The sequence below is a fragment of the Lagenorhynchus albirostris genome, chromosome 8 (genome assembly GCF_949774975.1).
Source record: "Lagenorhynchus albirostris chromosome 8, mLagAlb1.1, whole genome shotgun sequence".
NCBI lineage: Eukaryota > Metazoa > Chordata > Mammalia > Artiodactyla > Delphinidae > Lagenorhynchus > Lagenorhynchus albirostris.
Window position 1 is genome coordinate 91,446,458 of NC_083102.1, and position 18,552 is coordinate 91,465,009.

Below are 18,552 nucleotides of genomic sequence, written 5' to 3' on the forward strand. Positions count from 1 at the left end.
GACTGCTGAGAGTAGGAAGAGGACATAGTGTGTATCAAACACAACTTGTAAAGGAGAGATGAGATAACTGGTAGAGAACGGGAAAATGATTTCCCAAGGCCGCCTCACTGGTGAGCCATGGAGCTAAGAGTCTCCAGGCTCTTGATTCAGGGATCTTTCCAATACACCCACTTAGACCCTTGCTTTGCAGCCAAAGTGGAGGATTAGGATACCCATTGCCTCTGTGAAACTCAAGGTTGGGCTCTACAAGCGTTTCTATTTCTTTTTGACCCTTCAGCTCCACATCAGGAATACGCACCAAGTCGAAGCATTGGTTGGAGAAAGTCCTGGTGTCAGCATGGAGGGATTTGAGCCCAGTTGTGACCCTGTTGGCTTTAGACTGGTCTGTAAATGTACTTTTATAAAAACCTGCTCTTTTGAAAAATACAGCATCTGGAGTAGTTATGAGATGAATACCTATGGATTAAAAATGTCAGGATTTGCATTTCATGTCATCATTTTCTGGGTGTGTGATCTTGGTTTAAACCACATAAACTCTCTGTGTCTGTTTCCTTAATCTGCAAAATGCGGTAATGATACCTAAAGAATGCTTCCTTCACGGGGCTTCCCCGGTGGTGCAGTGGTTGAGAGTCCACCTGCCGATGCAGGGGACACGGGTTCATGCCCTGGTCCGGGAAGATCCCACATGCCGCGGAGCGGCTGGGCCCGTGAGCCATGGCCGCTGAGCCTGCGCGTCCGGAGCCTGTGCTCCGTAACGGGAGAGGCCACAACAGTGAGAGGCCCGTGTACCGTAAAAAAAAAAAAAAAAAAAAAATGCTTCCTTCACAGGATTGCTGTGAGATAATGTATGTCAAATATTAGCATACAATATGGTCCTGTTGCCTGCGCCTTAACTCTCTTGGTGTTTCAGTCATACTGCCTTTCACTGCAGGCCAAACACAGTAATTCTCTAAGGCAGCCCCTGGGTTGGTTGAGACTCAATATTGGCAACATTGAGACTCAATTTGCAAGAGAAAAGGAAGGGATCTCTGATCCAAAATCAAGCACTTTTTCCTGATCACGCTTACGGTTTCAGCTCATGTCCACTAATGAGGAGAGGTCCATGGAAAGGACCTTCTACCCTGGAGGTGTTGAGAGGATGAACAGAACAAGAAAGGGTAAGAACTGGTGCAGAACTATAAGACACACTGGTCTGAATGTTCAGTTCCATATTATCCATGGACCAAATAAACCTTGATACTGGGACCCACAGAGTGAGAGACCTGAGCCCGTAGACACATCTGCAAGGCTCTGCCAGTCAAAATCCTGTTTGGGGTAAGACTAGGATTGATGGAGGGTGGGGGTGGGTTTTATAAAGAGTTGTCTTTTTAGCATTCCTGGCCATCAGCCCAGTTGGGTCTGGTCTTACCCAACTGGGCTGATGGCCAGGAAAGGTATCAACGTGGGCTTATGCATTGAGCTCAGTAAATACTGAGAGAGAATAAGGGAGTTTTTATCCGGAAGTTGATTAGAACCAAAGCCATGTTAAAAACAGCAAGTTCAAGCACTAGATTTAGCATGTGCCAAAAAGTATACACCAAGCCGGACACAAAAGGTCACGTATTGTATGGTTCTATGTATATGAAATCTCCAAGGTAGATAAATCCATAGAGACAGAAAGCAGATTGGCAGTTCCCAGGGGCTGGCGGGGGGGGGGACCATGGGTATGGGGTTTTAACCTGGGGAGATGAAAGTGTTTCGGAACGAGATAGAAGTGGTGGTTGTACATTAGGAATGTACAAAAGCCACCGAATTTTTCACTTTAAACGGATTAATTTCATGTTATGTGAATTGCACCTCAATAAGAAAAAAAAGCACATGCCGAAAGTAACACTTAAAAAATCACTAGGCACCCATCATCGACAAATGGCTGCTCGAAAGTGGAAGAACAATCTGAAACCTCACGATCATGTTCACATGTAATTAGAACACTGAAGAAATAATAACATTCCACAATCATCACATGGGTCTGTGCAAGAAGGGGCTTTGGAATATGAGACCCCAGAAAGCAGGGAAGATGTTTGCGTGTGCTGCCTAACAGCTGGCAGGTGGTTAATGAATACTTAATATCAACCATATATGGAAACAACCACGGCCCCATTTTCCAGAGATAGAAACTGACAACCCCAGGTCAACCTGCTCTGTGAGGTGTGAGGCGTGGGAAGTTTCCACCACCTACCTTCATCTTAGCCCTGGCTAACTCCATCTCTTCCCCGTGATGTGCTGCAGTGGTAGAGAGAAAGAAAGGTCTCGGCCCGGCCACTTGGGTCAACTCTGAATACATCTCTGGAGCTCACCTGCCTGTGTGCTCCTTCTATCACCCCCCTGAAGGAGGCTGCATGCCTCTGAACGCCCACAGCTTCCTGGAAGTGAAGGTTGGAATATTCCCATCAATGGACCCAATATGAAGGTCCCTAGAAGAGAAGAAGTCTTCTCAGAAAAGGCAAAGAATTTTGATGGGATGCAGCTTCTTTAGGAACCAAGAGGAAATTTGTGCTGATGGGGACCTAAATCAGATCAAGTCCCTTAATATCAACGTGCAACAAAAGGGAAAGGGGTGCTGTTATCTTTCACATCTGTGGCCAGCTCCTTCCCAGAGTACAGCTTTCACCTACATCTGCTTATCTTGGAGGAAACCACTTATCATGAAGATGATGACAATAATGATATTATCCAACTCTCACTGTTGGAGGAACATCTACGTGTCAGGTGCTAAACTAGTGACCTGGATTATTTCCAAGTCCTTGCCAGAAACTTTGAAGGTAATTATCATTAATCCCATTTTACATTTATGGCAACTGGGGCTCAGATGTCACAAGGCCACTGTGCAGCATAAGGAGGAAGGTGGTCCTGTTTTTGATCACAATAAGCAGCTTCCTTTTCCTAAGTATAAAAGTTCAATTATCTGAATGGAAACTGAAAGAGAGAAAATGACCACATAATATCGGTATTTTAACAGCTTTGGCTGTAGTCTCTTTCAGGATCAGTAGATGACAGTGTCCATCAGTCAACAAATCAATGACTCAGAATTTACTGGGCATGTATTATTCACCCAGTTCTGTGCTGGGTGCCATGGAACACAAAAGAAACAGCTATTTGTTTGGCCTGCAGGGCACTGAGAATGTAATTAGCTGCTGATAGGAATACAGTCAAACTCAGAGACAATAACCATTCCTGTGATTTTTTTCTGAGAAAGGTAAAAAAGGTACATCTATCTCCAAGACATGCATATCTGTCTGTCTATCTATCTATCGCCATATATATCCATATCCATATATAATTATATACATTATAGTTTGAAGCATGCTTCAGAGTGAGCACTTTGCGTGTGGACATAATTCTGTGATATTGAAGGGCAGACGAGAAATTACTGGCTTCCTCTGTTCCTCAGGTCTTCCTCTGACAGATCCGAGCTCACATCTAGAGGCACACTGGAAGCCTGAGCTCCCATGTTCACTCTGCACAAGGAGAAAACTCAATGCTGTTGCCCACACACAGGCCCATCACAGAAGGATGCCTGGACTACTGTGTAATGTACGCCTCACCCAGCACCAGTCTGTGTGAACCAGGACGGCAGGAGGCGTATCTACTGCCTGCATCATCGTATCCCCCAGACCCAGAACAGAGCCAGACATCTAGCGAGGACTCAGCTACATCTACCAGCTGAATGAAGGAGGAAACTAGTACATGCATTCTACAAACACAGATAGAAATATTCCTGGAAAGATGAAGTTCACAGATCATAGTGTATATCTCTATCTATGTATCTATCTATCATGTATCTGTTTACCTATCTATCTACCTATCTATCTATCATCTATAAATCATCTATCTGTTTACCTATTATCTATCATCTATCTATCTATCTATATCTGTTTACCTATCAGTTATCTATCATCTGTCTACCTATCTATCATCATCTGTTTATCTAACATCTATCTATCTAATCTATCTATATCTGTTTACCTATCAGTTAACTATCTATCATTTGTCTATCTATCTATCTATCATCACCATCTATCATCTATCTGTTTACCTATCAGCTATCATCTATGTATCTATGTATCTATCATCAATCTATCTATAGTTGTTGGTTTAAATTGGTCCTGACAAGTCAACTTAAGTTTGGTGAAATGTTCGAAAAACGAAACACAAAAGTAGTTCCTCAAATAATGGGTCAGTGTTTCACCTTCCAGGATTCTAAAATTATTCTAAAAATTCTAAAATTCTAAAAATATCTACCTCGATCTTTTCCCCATTTATTTGTTTTGGAAACAATGTTAACCCTAAATTTAATTACACGGCATTATTTCTTTAAAAATAATAGGGAAAAAAGACATTGGTCCACTTCACATCATTGGAGCAAAATATAGGAGCAGACAGAAATTTAGAGAAAGTTAGAAGGGATTCTCTGCAAGAAAATAAAATAAATGTAGGTAAAAATCATCTTTATCTGGTTTTGACCTAATTCTCTGATATATTTCTAAACAAATATTGATTTTTTTTCTAAAGAAAAATTTCAGTACTTATATAACATGGAAACGTCTGGAGAAGAGGTAGCAAGTGTTGGTTTTTAAAACGTACCCTGCAGATATACTGGTAAAATTTGGTGCTGTAGGGAAAAACTAAAAACAATATAAGCTAGGTGGGGAATGAGACAACAAACAAAAATGTAATAATTAAACTTTTCTTGGGAGCCCGAGGTTTCTTTGTGAACTGCTGCTCAAATTTCCTGTTTTCGAAATTACATTTGCCTCTTTTTTTTTTTTTTAACAAAACACCACAAATTTCACCTCATACGAAATGCGTTCTGTCAAGACTGGAAATAATAACCGTGTGGTGACATTTCGGCAGCAAAAATGATGACTTCAAAAGGTCACATCAACCCCATCGTGACCGATGACAGCCACAGCCAACCTTCTAATTAATGCTCGGGACACGGTGTGGATTTCCATCTCTTTACAACTAAATATCACACATCTAGCAACAGAAGAGAGATTTCTTTAGAAAAAATAACCCTAATATCATCTCAATTATGACCAGAAAAAAGAAGCTATAAACCTACATTAAGAGAACAAAAACACATTTTATCTGAGATTATTTTCTTAAGTAGAAGGGTGGACTTGGGGGGGAGAACTGACTTTATCCAAGTGTGTCCATTTTAAAACATGAAAAGTAGCCACTTCAGATGAGTATTAGGCAAATCAAACTGCTGGAAACTGCCTTCTCTTACTATTATTTTTTAGTCCATTTGAGGGTGGAGAAATCAACTGCTTGAACTTTTTCTTCTCAGAGAGGATGACTCACATGGTCAGCTCAGGACCTGCTGTTCTTAATCATCTCTGCATCTCAGCAGGTGCCTGAATCCTTCATAAGATTCTTCAAACTGCCTTGCATTTCACAAGGAATCTAAATTTTCTATTCTCTAAAGTTCACATAAGCTTTAGGAGACAAGCATTTTCAGAATGAAGAATTCTTCCGGGGACTTCCCTGGTGGTCCAGTGGTTAAGAATCTGCCTTCCAATGCAGGGGAAGCGGGTTTGATCCCTGGTCAGTGACCTAAGATCCCACATGCGGCGGGGCAACTACTGAGCCTGTGTGCTCTGGAGCCCACGCACCACAGCTAGAGAAAAGTCCGCGTGCCGCAACAAAGATCCCACGTGCCACAACTAAGACCCGACTCAGCCAAATGAATAAATATTTTTTTTAAAAAAAGAATTCTTCCAAACATCTCCTTACCCAACATGAGGGAAGCCCGTTCTAGTAATGGTTGATGCTTATACCATACAGTTTGCTAAATATTTTTAACACCACCCTTGATTTAAAAGATTGTAATTCTTTTATAAATCTTTATATATGTAGTAGGTACGACATATATGTAGTAGGTACTTGATAATGGGTAGCTACTCAGATTCTTCATTGGAAAACCAATGAACTTAGACTTTGAGAAAACAAAACCTACTTATATAAGTTTGTTAAAGTAAGGATGGGTATGAGAGGTTATGTGGTCACGGCCATTAGAGGATCAATGTTCGAGCCTGTATTTAACACATGAGCTTGTCTATTTCACATCTCCACCCTACTGTCAAACCCAGAATACCTTTGCTCAAAACCATGGGCGTTGACGTCATTAAGCCTTACACTGAATAGTCTGGGGCACTGAATCAACTGGGTTTAAAAACACTGGTATACACTACTATATATAAAATAGATAACTGCTATATAGCATAGGTAACTCTACTCAATACTCTGTAATGACCTATATGGGAACAGAATGTAAAAAAGAGTGGATACATGTGTATGTATAACTGATTCACTTTGCTGTACAGCAGAAAGTAACACACACACACATTGTAAATCAACTCTACTCCAATAAAAATTAATTTAAAAAAAAGCACTGGTAAAGATGGAGTCTGTGCTGCTCTTCAAAATAGAAATTTGATGACAACCTTTCAGAACTGAAGCCATTTCTAAATCAATATCTGAACCTAATCAATATCTTTCTAACTCCCTGGCATGGTCCATATTCTTTTTAAAATCAATTTTCTTCTTAATTGTAACAGCATTCGAACAATCAATTGTCTCCTTCCCTTCCTTTGTTATTTAAATCATCCTAAGCTGAGTGGAGAGATTTGACACCAAATGAAAATGCTCCGTCTGCACTGAGTTACTAAGATCACCTGCGAACCTGGGAATGAGAGTTAAGAAGAAAAATTCCGGACACTGGAGCACAGCACCTCAGCACTTCCCAGTCTACAATCTGTGCAAACAGCCTTTTTAGGAGGGACTCAGTCTAAGTCTAGCAGAACACAGTCTTGTTTTCCTTACAAAACTTGGTCCAACTGTGTACCTTTACATGGAAAATACGATCATTTTTCTTGAGTAATTCTTAATTTGTATTTTGCGTCACTATCTTGCCCTATTATTTATTTTTTCTACTCTGTTAATAAATAATACATTTGACAGATGACCTACCCTTTTCCCAGTAAAACAACCTAGGGCACGGACAGCAAAAATATAGCTTTTATTTCTCTAGTTATCTCACCTAGGCAATGTTATTTTGGGAATAGGGAGATTGGTCTACCTCTTCTTTTTTTTTTTTTTTTTTGCGTTACGCTGGCCTCTCACTGTTGTGGCCTCTCCCGCCGCGGAGCACAGGCTCCGGACGCACAGGCTCAGCGGCCATGGCTCACGGGCCCAGCCGCTCCGCAGCATGTGGGATCTTCCTGGACCGGGGCACGAACCCGCGTCCCCTGCATCGGCAGGCAGACTCTCAACCACTGCGCCACCAGGGAAGCCTGGTCTCTCTCTTTGTACAGATTCTGGGAAGGCTGTAGGGTACCCTGATTGAAATTCTTGGGAGATATTTTAACTGCATTTCATAAGTAAACTATTGTTCACTCTCCCTGGGAAACTTTGGTACACTTCCCTGGTAAATTTTCCTTGGTATCATTCTACACTTTCACATGTGTTAACTTATCCAATTCAATAGGGTGCATATAGAGCCCATCCCAGTTTTCGATGTGGTGTGGTGTGTGGCTGAAAGGAGCAGGTTAGAGAAGGGTTCCAGGCAGACAAATGAGTCTCCACTCTTGCACAAAATACATCCTCAAGCTCTCTTGTGCTATAACAGCCAGCACCAGACTTGACTTTGAGCAAACAGTTGTTCCCATAGAAGTCTTTATAGATTCAAGGATTTCTAATATAGGATTTCAGTCCCTCCTGGGGCCTTCACCAACCTACAAAACTAATATTGTAAGAAATCAACGTGTAGACACAACCAACAAGGTGATTACCCTTCTGTCTATCATCTGCAGTTAGTCCCTAATGGAAGGCCCATCTCCAGCCATCACAGGTGGGGCGGAGCATTAACAAGTCTGGTTATCTGTGAGTTATGACAACCTATTGACCATGAATGGGAGAGTTATCAGAAAGAATCAAGGCACCGTTTTTTGAGAACCAAGCCTGTGGCTACATGACAGTGTAAGAGCAGGTCTCTGGATATCTTCCTTAAAAAAAAAACAATATGCAGTTTCCCTGTCAAAGGAGTAAAGGCCATTTGAACCTGGGGAGCCATGACAGATACGCAGGTGATTTGGTCCAAGTGAAGCATGAATGAGAAGCGAGAAATGGGATGATGAGATGAGCACAGCTAATGGCAGGGGAGGCGGGGGGAGGGTGGAAGGGAGGTGGCGCTCACCTCTGCCCCCTCCACTGGCTCCTCAGCCTGGGTGTCAAGTCCAAGGTCCAGCCCGGCAGCAGGTGGTACAGCAGCTGGGGGCTCCTCTGCTTTCGGCTCTGTGGGCGGAGCCTGTTCAGGTTCAGCCTTTGATGGTTTGAGGATTAGAGGAAAAAGATTCAACAAGTGAATAGATAACATGACGGAATACTGGACAATTACGATTTTCTTCATCATCCTACAGGCAATTAGCTTCATTAAATTTGTGCTGGAAAAAACCCGCACATTAGGCATGATGGGTCTTTACACAACTGAGAAGTCTAGGAATAAACTCTTATTAAGCTTCACATTACCATCACCAAGCACTGTTATATCCCTTGAAGTTGGGCAAAAAGACTTACCATTTTGGCTACTCATTTTACTTACTTTCAACATTATGAGTATTCACTTCCTTAGGTCACCTATAAGAGATCCTGAAACGGTACTTTCTACTACTGAGCAGAGAGAGGAGAGATCCTAGGAGCTCCCACCTTTGGAAGTTGGAAGGAGTAGGGAAGAGCTCACGGAAACACAATTCTGGGACCTCCCCACTCTGTTGATATGCAATGCAACCAAAAAAATGAGGGGCCATCCCAATACTCAGATCAAAACGCATTAAGGTGCATGAAAAGGTCACTATGAAGTTACTGCGCAACTGCCCCAGCTGGGAGGAGTAGATCCAACCACCTGGCAAGGAGACACCACAGTCAGAGATACTTGGCTGCCTTACATTTTGTTCGTTCCCTTATTCCACTTTTCCCTCCAACAAAATCCTTAGCCATCAGTTTTTTGTGTGTTTTTTTCATATAATAAACTAATTCTTTAGGGAACCACAGGCAGTATTCTCTGTGGTACCAATTAGACTCTTCTACTTGTGTGGATAAGAGTGAGGTCTTTTCTTCCCACTGTGACCCCTACACACAGACACCCTCCTGATTCCAATTATATGCTGAATCAAGCCTCTGGCATCTCTTACCTCCAGATTTTTTGAGTTTTAAAATTAGCATGATTAAATAACAACAGGCTATGAAAAACAGCACAGCCGATGCAAGTTACCACGGCTACTGAAATTGTTTCCTCTCTTTTGATTTATAGATTAATGTAAACACACTACTTAGCATGACTATTTCACTAAATGGATGGCCACTGTAGGGCACTTTAAGATCATTTTCTATTAGGGCATTGAAACCATAAGAAAGTTTAAAAGCGTTTTCCTAGAGGAGTACGGAGTCTCCAATAAATACTTCCTTTGGAGGAATCAGTAACTTCCATCAGACATTCGCCATACGCAATCAAAAGCCATCTCTAGCTCTCCCATAGGTCCACTGAAGCTGGTGCACATGGCAAGCTGCGTGGGGAAGTGATGGAGAAGTTATGCTGAGATTATGGAAAATAATGATAGCCTGCTGTTGGATAAATACGCAAAATATTTGTCTCGTGCCCTCCACCAAAACCTCCACTGTGACGCATACCAAGGTCATACCACCCTTCTCTTGAAAGGGCTTCATAAAATGAAAGGACACTTAGGGAGATAAATGTACAGAGGTTTGATATTTTTATGGGCTTTTATAACCTTTAAGGGGTGATCAGACACAATTTTTAAGAAAGAATGAGATAAAATTCACTCTCATCTACTCTCAGGAGTCCTTTATGGGGAAAGATTTCACTTGTATTGTTCAAAAGGAATTATCTTCATAATGGACTGAGTTTTCCTTGCAGCAAAGAGCTACTGTAAGCTCTCAGAGTATGATCTAACCATTTTGGAAGTCGAGGTGATTTGCTATGAGAGAATGGTATCAGATGACCTACACGACAAGGATAGGAAGGGTAATTTGACGAAGAGCAAGAAACCCATAGGCTGATGGCTGTCCCCTGGCGAGCTGAGTCTGCAATGGAGGATGAGGGGTCAAGAGAAGTTTCAAAACGTGTATCAAATAAATATATCTGTGCACATTAAGAAAAAACCCAGAAAACCAAACACAGAGATAACTTAAAATGAAAACATATTTGCATCAGAGGCTGGGTTTCTTGGAAGTGCGAGGAAATTCTGAAGTTTTACTTCAGAGAATAATACGGCGAGAATAACTAGGGTGATTTCATGAATAAGTCCAATGGCGTCTCCTTGCTGAGGTCAGACAATGACTCAATGGAAGCAAAGTATGAAGGGGAGGAGAGACGGGTTATGTCCTACGAGTCACAACATTTTTCTCTATTTATAATATCACACCGAATATTATAATATAGCATTACACACTTGACAACTTAAATTCTAGGGGGACAAACAGAACTCACTGAATGATGAGTAAGGCTGAAGCGTGACAGCATGTTTGCACATAAAATCAGCTACTCAACTCCGGAAATAGAAACCACTTTCCTAATTCTTCTAAGATAATGTAAAATTGAAAATGTTTTGTCAAGACAGAAAGAAAAACAAAGGTAAATTGTGAACAACACCTTGTAGAAAGATCTCAGAGTAGTCCTATAGGAATTGTGCCCTGTTTCAACCACTTTTTTTTCTATAAGAAGCCTCCCTTGACAAGCATTGCAAGTGGGTTGATACCATGCCATACACACCTGGGAGCGCTGGTAAGGACTTGCTGTTGTTTGCTGGAGTAGAGACCATTATACATTCAGAGGAGAGGTATACTCTATATTTATTACTGACAGCAGGATGCCACAATGGTTTAACTCTGAGACTCAGAAATGGAATTGTTTTAGAACAAAACGAGTAGTGTAACTTTGGTGCACATGTTCCGGCATCCTCTGTGATAAGCTAGAAAGAAGGTCAATGCAGAGGAAGAAGAGATGGGTTGGGAGAATGGAGTTAAGGGTCTAGTCACATTCCAATATAGCGACTACCTTATGATCCTGCTTCTCCAAACTGGGGAGAGCTAATTTATTGAGAACTGCAAAGGGCCATGGAGGCAACCCTGAGCCCAGGGCAGGGTTTGCAGATTCAAAAAGGTTTAAATGTGTACACAAGGGATGTCCCGTGGGGCCATAGGATGCAGACTGGGGAGATGTGCAGTTGACTACCAACTGCAGCCTCCACCTTGCTCAGACCAGTCAATGAACCCATGTTGGGACACTGCCCTGCTCCCGGGAAGACCCCATATAATCACAGCTCAGTGGGAGAGGGTCACTGCGATTCCTAGTTCCCCACAGGGCAACCCTAGCAGCATCTACAATGCTGGGAATGACGAAGCTAAGTTCCCCAATGGAAAGAAGGTGCAGGAAGTCTGCTTCAGAGAACACATAAAAAGAGAAGGGGAGGGCAGGCAATGGAAGCTCCTAGAACCAGCTGTAGGGGGTAGAGAGATGTTCAGAGAAACTTAAAAACCACTGGATTCTATGCCAGGAATTTGCAACAGTAATAGGTGTGAATTTAATGATGACCCATTGCCTTTTCGTTTATACCAGGGTCCCTCCATTTTTCGTAACCCATTCTCAACTGATAATTAAAAATCTTATCCTCCAGCACCCATCAGCACCCCAGACTGAAAACCACCAATGACCATGAAATGGAGGTCTCTCTGGCTCCATTATTAACATCAATATAATCTGAATTTTAAACACTGAAATCTTTACTTGCAGCCTCACAGGCTCCGCCTTTTTATCTGGTTACCCAAAAGGCAAAAATACAACCACCTCCAGACAAGGTGCTAGAGAAACACTTGCCTTTGAAAAATATCAAATTAGCCTTGAAGACAAACTTCCCGGAGCAGAAATCCTTACTTAGAAGTGAAATCACCTGAAAGGAAAAAGTCCTTCTCCTTAAACCCAATTCTAAGTTTCCAAAACGAAAGCCAGAAGCTGGGATAATCCTATGCCATTCCCACGGGAAAACCAGTGTGCTACGCATAACCATGAACTAATCCTCAAAGAGCCCAAACCCCCTGTAGTGTAGCACTGGGAAGCTCTCAGTGATGTCACTCAAGGTCTCTTCATTCAACTTTACGAGTAAGCTGCTGCTAAAAACGTTTCCCATGATAACTGAGTTTGTAAGAATCTCCTCTAACCCCCAGAGTAACCCTTCTGCCTCCTCACTCCCCAGCTAAGCTTTCCTCTCATCTCATTTGACAGCAAAGTAGGAATCCTACCTCTACTGTGCATTACTTCCTTCTACAACTCACAAAATGAAGGGAGGACATGAGAAATGAGGTAGCTTCCGGTTCAAGGAAAAGCAAGGATCTACTTTCAAGCATGAATTCTCGAGGCAATTTCATCGTCAGTCCCGTAGCATAAGGTACAGTCACTCAGAAACACCCATGTACAGGTTCGTTCCCTGGTCCGGGAAGATCCCACATGCCGGGGAGCAACTAAGCCCGTGCGCCACAACTACTGAGCCCGCACGCCTAGAGCCCGTGCTCCACAACAAGAGAAGCCACCGCAATGAGAAGCCCGCACACCGCAACGAAGAGTAGCACCCGCTCACTGCAACTAGAGAAAGCCCGCGCGCAGCAACAAAGACCCAACGCAGCCAGATAAATAAATAAATTTATTTTTTTAATTAAAAAAAAAAAAAGAAACACCCATGTCCTTGATGGATAGACTGTGTTCCACTGAAGCCCGTAATTAAGAGACTGATTTTTGCTGGGATCACTGTGCCTTTATAATAGAAGCAGCCACATTCAAAGTCACACTGAGATTTTTCGGAAGCTCTCCTTCTCATTTTCTAGAAAAGAGGGGGCTACAGAAACCACACGCTGGATTTCAGGCTCTAAATAACCTACAAAGATCAACCTTGGATCATTTGGTGGTAACTAACAACATCCCCCAAACACAAACCAAAATCAGCTTACCAAGTTACAGATCATATCCTGGTCTGTCTGCATCGTGAATAATGTAGTGTCCTGCGGCTGAAAATTGGGAATAAAGTACAATATTCAAAATTATTAGGGTTTCAGGTAATTTGCCAAAAAAGCAACAACAAAGGTATCATATAAATTAGCTCGCATGAATTGTGTCAATAAGTACATTATAAAGTTCTTTTAGTCTCTTTTTATTTAAATCAGAAAAGCAAAACATGCAGAGATAATTTTTTGCCAGCAGTTATTCTACATAGAAACCTGAGCTAGCGGAATTCAATGATCTGATGAGAGACATTATGTAAAGGGCAGTGTCTTCAGAGGCATCTTTGGTCTGCAGCTGCTCCTCTGGACATCAACATCAAGTTAGAATTTGATGGATCTAAGCTACAAATTTAAACGTTTTAAAATGTTGGAACCTTAATCTTACTATATCACTGAAGTGTGACTTCTATGAGTTAATTATGAACCATAACTTAAAAACTGTATACAATATATTCATTCAGGATACGAATCCTAAAAAAATCAAGGTGGAGGAAATCTCAGGGAACAGTGATCTCTAGGAAGATCTTCATCAGGTAGCCAGACTTATACCCTCCAAACAGGAGACTGAAAGAATCTTTCCTGGGTAATCTGACCAAAGAGATCCCCAAAGAATTAAACATCAACGGTTCCCCAACAGAAAAGATGAGCCAGTGACATTTGGTTAAAGATGGTGGATTGAACACAGGCAATTACCTCCAGAATCCAAACTAAATAACAGTAAGAAAATTAATTTTTAAAGGCATAAACCCATAAGGGTAAAAAGAATGGGAACAAAAACAACATCAACAAAATTCTGAAACTGAAAAGCAAATGAACGAACAGTAGGTAACTTGGGAACCAAAAACATCTGTACCTTAAGTTGATGTAAGAAATGCCAAAAAGCAAGCCAATTTATTACTCATAAATCCCAATGGATCAAGAATTAGAAAGATGGGGACCACAGGAAATGGAAATTAGGATGCTGCTAAAGACAGAGGAACTGGTTGGAAGTCTATTAAAAAGTACTTAGACCTGGAGATACTCTCATCTACCTGAAAACCAAGCAATACCCTTTCCACCCCCGACCTGAGATTATTTTCAGAGGCTGAAACAGAGGGTCTCTGGACTGGGGGACACACAGGCATGTTAGGAAAGCAGCAGGATTAAATGAAAATTTACATAATAAATATTTAGACATGGGCTCCTCCTCTCCCAACTTCTTCCCCATTCAACTCCCATTACACTGGCAGCCAGGCTTGTACCCCTGCACCCCTGCACATACCCAGACAGGAGACCAGAAGAGTCTTCCCAGGGAAATAGGACCAGCTCAAGAAAAAAACAAAAAGCCTAAAGAATCTGACACTAGGAATTCCTCAACAGGAAAGATAATCCTACAACAGAATCCTACAACAATACCCATAGTCAATGAGCTCTACCTACTTGTACAAGTCTCTCAGCTTTTCAGTGTCCCCCTCTCATTAAATACGAGGAGACAGCCAAGATTAACAAACATTTAAGAAAAGTTTCAAATATTAAAGGGAGACCAAATAGGTTTAAAAAAGTGGAAGAAACAAAGACTTTACAGGGGGGAAAAGACCTTTGAAAATTATTACTATTAATACCCTTGGAAATATAATGGAAGATGCTGTATTCATGACACAAGAAGAGGATGTTATTAAAAACCAAATATTCAGTAAACAAAAAGAGCTCTTGGAAATTAAAAAAATATATAGAAGTGAAAAATCTGTTGGAAGAGTTGGAAAGCAGAGAAAGAGAAAAGGGAAAAGCAAAGAAAAAGAATTAATTAGAAGACAAGCTCAAGAAGCCAGCATATGAAAAAGAGAAGGGTTACAGAATGAGAAAACAAAAGAAAGCAAAAGAAATCATCAGGAAGAAAAAGTCCCCCAAACTGAAAGACACAGTCTTTAGATGAAAAGGGCCTAGTACAATGTATGAAAATAGACTCAGACCACAGTACATCACTGTAAAATCCTAGAATCACTGGGGTATAAAGATTACACAGACTTCCAGAAAGAAAGAGAAAAAGAAGGTGGGAGGGGTACATAAGGGAGCAGAGAGAGAGAGAGAGAAAGAGAGAGGGTTTCTTACAAAAGATCAAGAATCAAAATGACAATTTCTCAGTGGCAAGGCTAGGAGGTAGAATCGGGTGGAGCAATGGCTCCAAAATTCTAAAGGAAAACAGTTTACAACTTGTAATATAATATCCAAACTTACAGTCCATTATGTACATGGGAACACAAATATTTTCAAACAGAGAAGGTCACAAATACATGCTTCTTGCGCACACTTTCTCAGCAAGCTACTGGAGGATGTGCTCTACCCAAATGAGGAATTTAGCCCCAAATGAGGACAATCTGTGTCCTGAAAAGAGTGGATGGACAGAAGACAGGTGAGGCAATCCCCACAGTAGACGTGATGGGAGACCCTGTGACAATAGCCGTAGCAGCAAGTTGTAGCCATGGAATCCCCAGGTCAGGCTGGAGCCATCCAGAAGGATAGCTTCAACCTTCAGGAGGATGAAACTTAAAGAATGTTTAATGTTTTAAACAAAACGAGAGGAGATTTCTATAACCACAGAGTATGGGGTTGAATTAGTAATAAGTACCTAGAAAACTAAGCAAACAAACCAACATGCTAACAAACAAGACCCTACAATTATTTCCTCAAAGGAAAAAAAAGTTGGCATAAAAGGAAATGTAAACTTCATGACTTGAGCACTAAGAGCGTCTATAGCATCGTGATAATACCACCAATGATTGGCTGGCTGGCTATGACATCAGTGGAAGGACAGGAAGCAGAGAGAGATGTGAACTGTGGCACAGCAGGTTGAAAGCGCTTTAAGTCCTCATCTTCCTGAGAGATAAGTCCATAGCTAATGCTTCGGAAATCAAGAAGGAGCATTAGAAGAAAGTCATGCACACATATGGGGGTGAAATCAGAGAATCTGCTACAAGGCGTGAAAGTATTTTCCTCTAAGAAGCAGGAAATCAGGGGATGTAAGATGGTCTGAAGTTTTTAAATTAAAAAAAAAACCTTATAAAATGTTGTTACTCTTTAAACTATGTGCATTTATAAGTGATAAATACAAACTTAAAAAATAAGAAATGAATTCTCATGACCCGATCTTTCAAAGGAGTTCTCTTCTATGGAAGAGACATGTTATCATCTCTCTGTGCGTTTGTGTGTTATCTGTATTTGGGTGTAGGTGTGTGAGCCAGTGGGTCTTCTCTTTTTATAGGTAACATGGGGGAAAGTAGTCAAACTTTTAAATGGAGAAATTCTGAATGTTAAAATTCAAAATTGTTCATGTCTCATAGTCTGAGAAAAAGCACTCATCACAGACAAGCAGATATTTGAAGTCTCCCTTGAAGAGGTTTTCAGAACTTATTCCATGAACTTGACAGCCACGTGGCCTGCCTTTCACATGGGTTACACCGTCCATCTGTTGGGACATATACAGTGAATGGGACAGTCCACTGTGTGGCACGTCTTATTGGTCAGAGCCAACCTACAGTTTCTGATCTTCCAGTGGCTCCTTCCTGAAGAACCACTGAAGAAATAAGGTTCCGTGTAGTATGACTCTTAGATAAATATTTAGAAGGAGACTCCTAAAAATCTCTTATATTGTCTGAAGATCCATCTCATTAGTTCAAAACAATCCTATCTCCTCTTTTCCAACAGCTGAACCTAGGAGATCTCTCAGATAAAGACAACTTCTCATTTCTAGTGGAGGCGTCATCAGAATTCCATGGTAGAGCTAATAATATTAACAAGAGCTAACTAGAGTCAAGGAGCACTTAGTACGTGCTAGGCTGCTGGGCTAAATCTCTACGTTCACATTTCATTTAATCTTCACAACAACGCTGCAACATTGCTCCTATTACTGTTTCCATTACTGAATTCACAAGAAGTGGGCTCAAATTTTATGCTGACGTACTTAAACATTATGCTATCCCAGCAAGCAGAGGTCCACATTTTTCAGATTTGCATCATTCTCAACAGATGGATTTTGCCAGCAAATTGATTTCTTACCTGGGTGAATCCATTAAATGGACCTCCAGAAGCCTAAAGAGAAATGGGAATCAGAGTACGTTATTTTTTTCATTACTTTTGTAGGATTGGTAAATGTCTACTAGACAGGTGGGAAAGTAAAAACCACTGCAAATTTTAAAATAATACAAAAGGCTGCTGTGCATGAAAATGCTTAGGAAATGGAAAAGGCCATCCTGTATTATTTTAAATAGGCTGACAAAAAAAAGAACAACATTATTTTTACAATTATTGCTGGTATGTGGCTCAGGGCTAACCAAAGCCCACTTTCTCAATAATGAGAACATGATTCCAGACAAGAGCCATGAGTGGTTAAATAGCTCGTTTTTTTAGCCATCCATAGAATCTGGAAGCATTTCCAGTATTTCTCTAAATACATCATTTTGATGAACAGCTATTATGAGATTTTATAGCTTCCATGGGCCTGGGTAGAAACATTTCATGTGTTTTTACCGGGGTAGAACCACTTTAGGAACAGTAAATCTGTCTGTTTTATATATATATTTAGTGCTTGAACAACAAAAGTGAAAGTAGAGAGAATAAATACAGTAAATAGGATGGTAAAGTAGACACTCATTAGTTTCCAACACCATCATTCTGCTTTTTGTGTTGTTGTTCCGGGGGATTTTTGTTTGTTTGTTTTGTCAACCTATTTTGTGTTTGGTTTGCACAGATTTCAAGAGGTACATGACAATCTGTCAAGGAGATGAAGCAGATCTTGGAGAAGATAGTGATGGATGATGAAGTCGGTGAGAAACATTAGGAAAAACAGAACCTACAAAAGTCTTTGGCTAGTCTATACTACATACTGGGGTAAGTACCTCTTCTTTATCAGCCTCTATTTCTTGGTACAACAGTCCATATCTCTGGTTAGCAATTTCATCTTCAGATAAATCTGAGTTGTTGGTGTCATTGTCTTGGGGACTAGTGGAACTCTCGGTGCTAACATTCTGGGAGGTTCCCATAACCAATGGTCTAGCTATCTCTTGACTCTGTTCCCCACGGCTAGCAATGGCTTGTTCCCCACATACCTCTGCTAGTAAGTCCACCTCCAGCCCTTTCTTGCTCCCAACTGTGTCTAAATGTTCCCAGCAATTATCTAAGCCTCCCGTATCTCTGATAGGCCAGTGACTAATAGAATCAAAGCAACTGGCAAATCCACTTGCTTGGCCATCTGGTATACCAGAGAATTCCAATATATCCGTATTATTCACTGCTGAATCCAAGCTTGGCTGCCAGATTTGGCCTGGATCTGTCCCCCAAGAGTCTGGTTTTGCAATTTTTGGCAAGTTAATGGTATGGCTACAGTTCCCAGTCACTGTACTTTCAGGTTCCTCTATTAATGAATCTTCGGCCTTACACAAACACCAATCTCTTCTGTTTGCATTAGTT

At 41.2% G+C, this 18,552-nt stretch overlaps 1 protein-coding gene across 3 annotated transcripts in view; it reads right to left on the minus strand.

Moving 5' to 3' along the window:
- Positions 1 to 18,552, minus strand: part of AMPH (amphiphysin) — a 192,023-nt gene that overhangs the window by 17,734 nt on the left and 155,737 nt on the right. Inside the window, exons 15-17 of one of the 3 annotated variants that reach the window (XM_060157339.1) lie at positions 17,143 to 17,175; positions 13,060 to 13,116; positions 8,240 to 8,365 (exon numbers count right to left, since the gene is read on the minus strand). In XM_060157339.1, the coding sequence (XP_060013322.1) occupies positions 8,240 to 8,365; positions 13,060 to 13,116; positions 17,143 to 17,175 (216 nt within the window). The remainder of the gene's footprint in view (positions 1 to 8,239; positions 8,366 to 13,059; positions 13,117 to 17,142; positions 17,176 to 18,552) is intronic. The other 2 variants (XM_060157340.1, XM_060157341.1) reach the window with 2 other exon arrangements.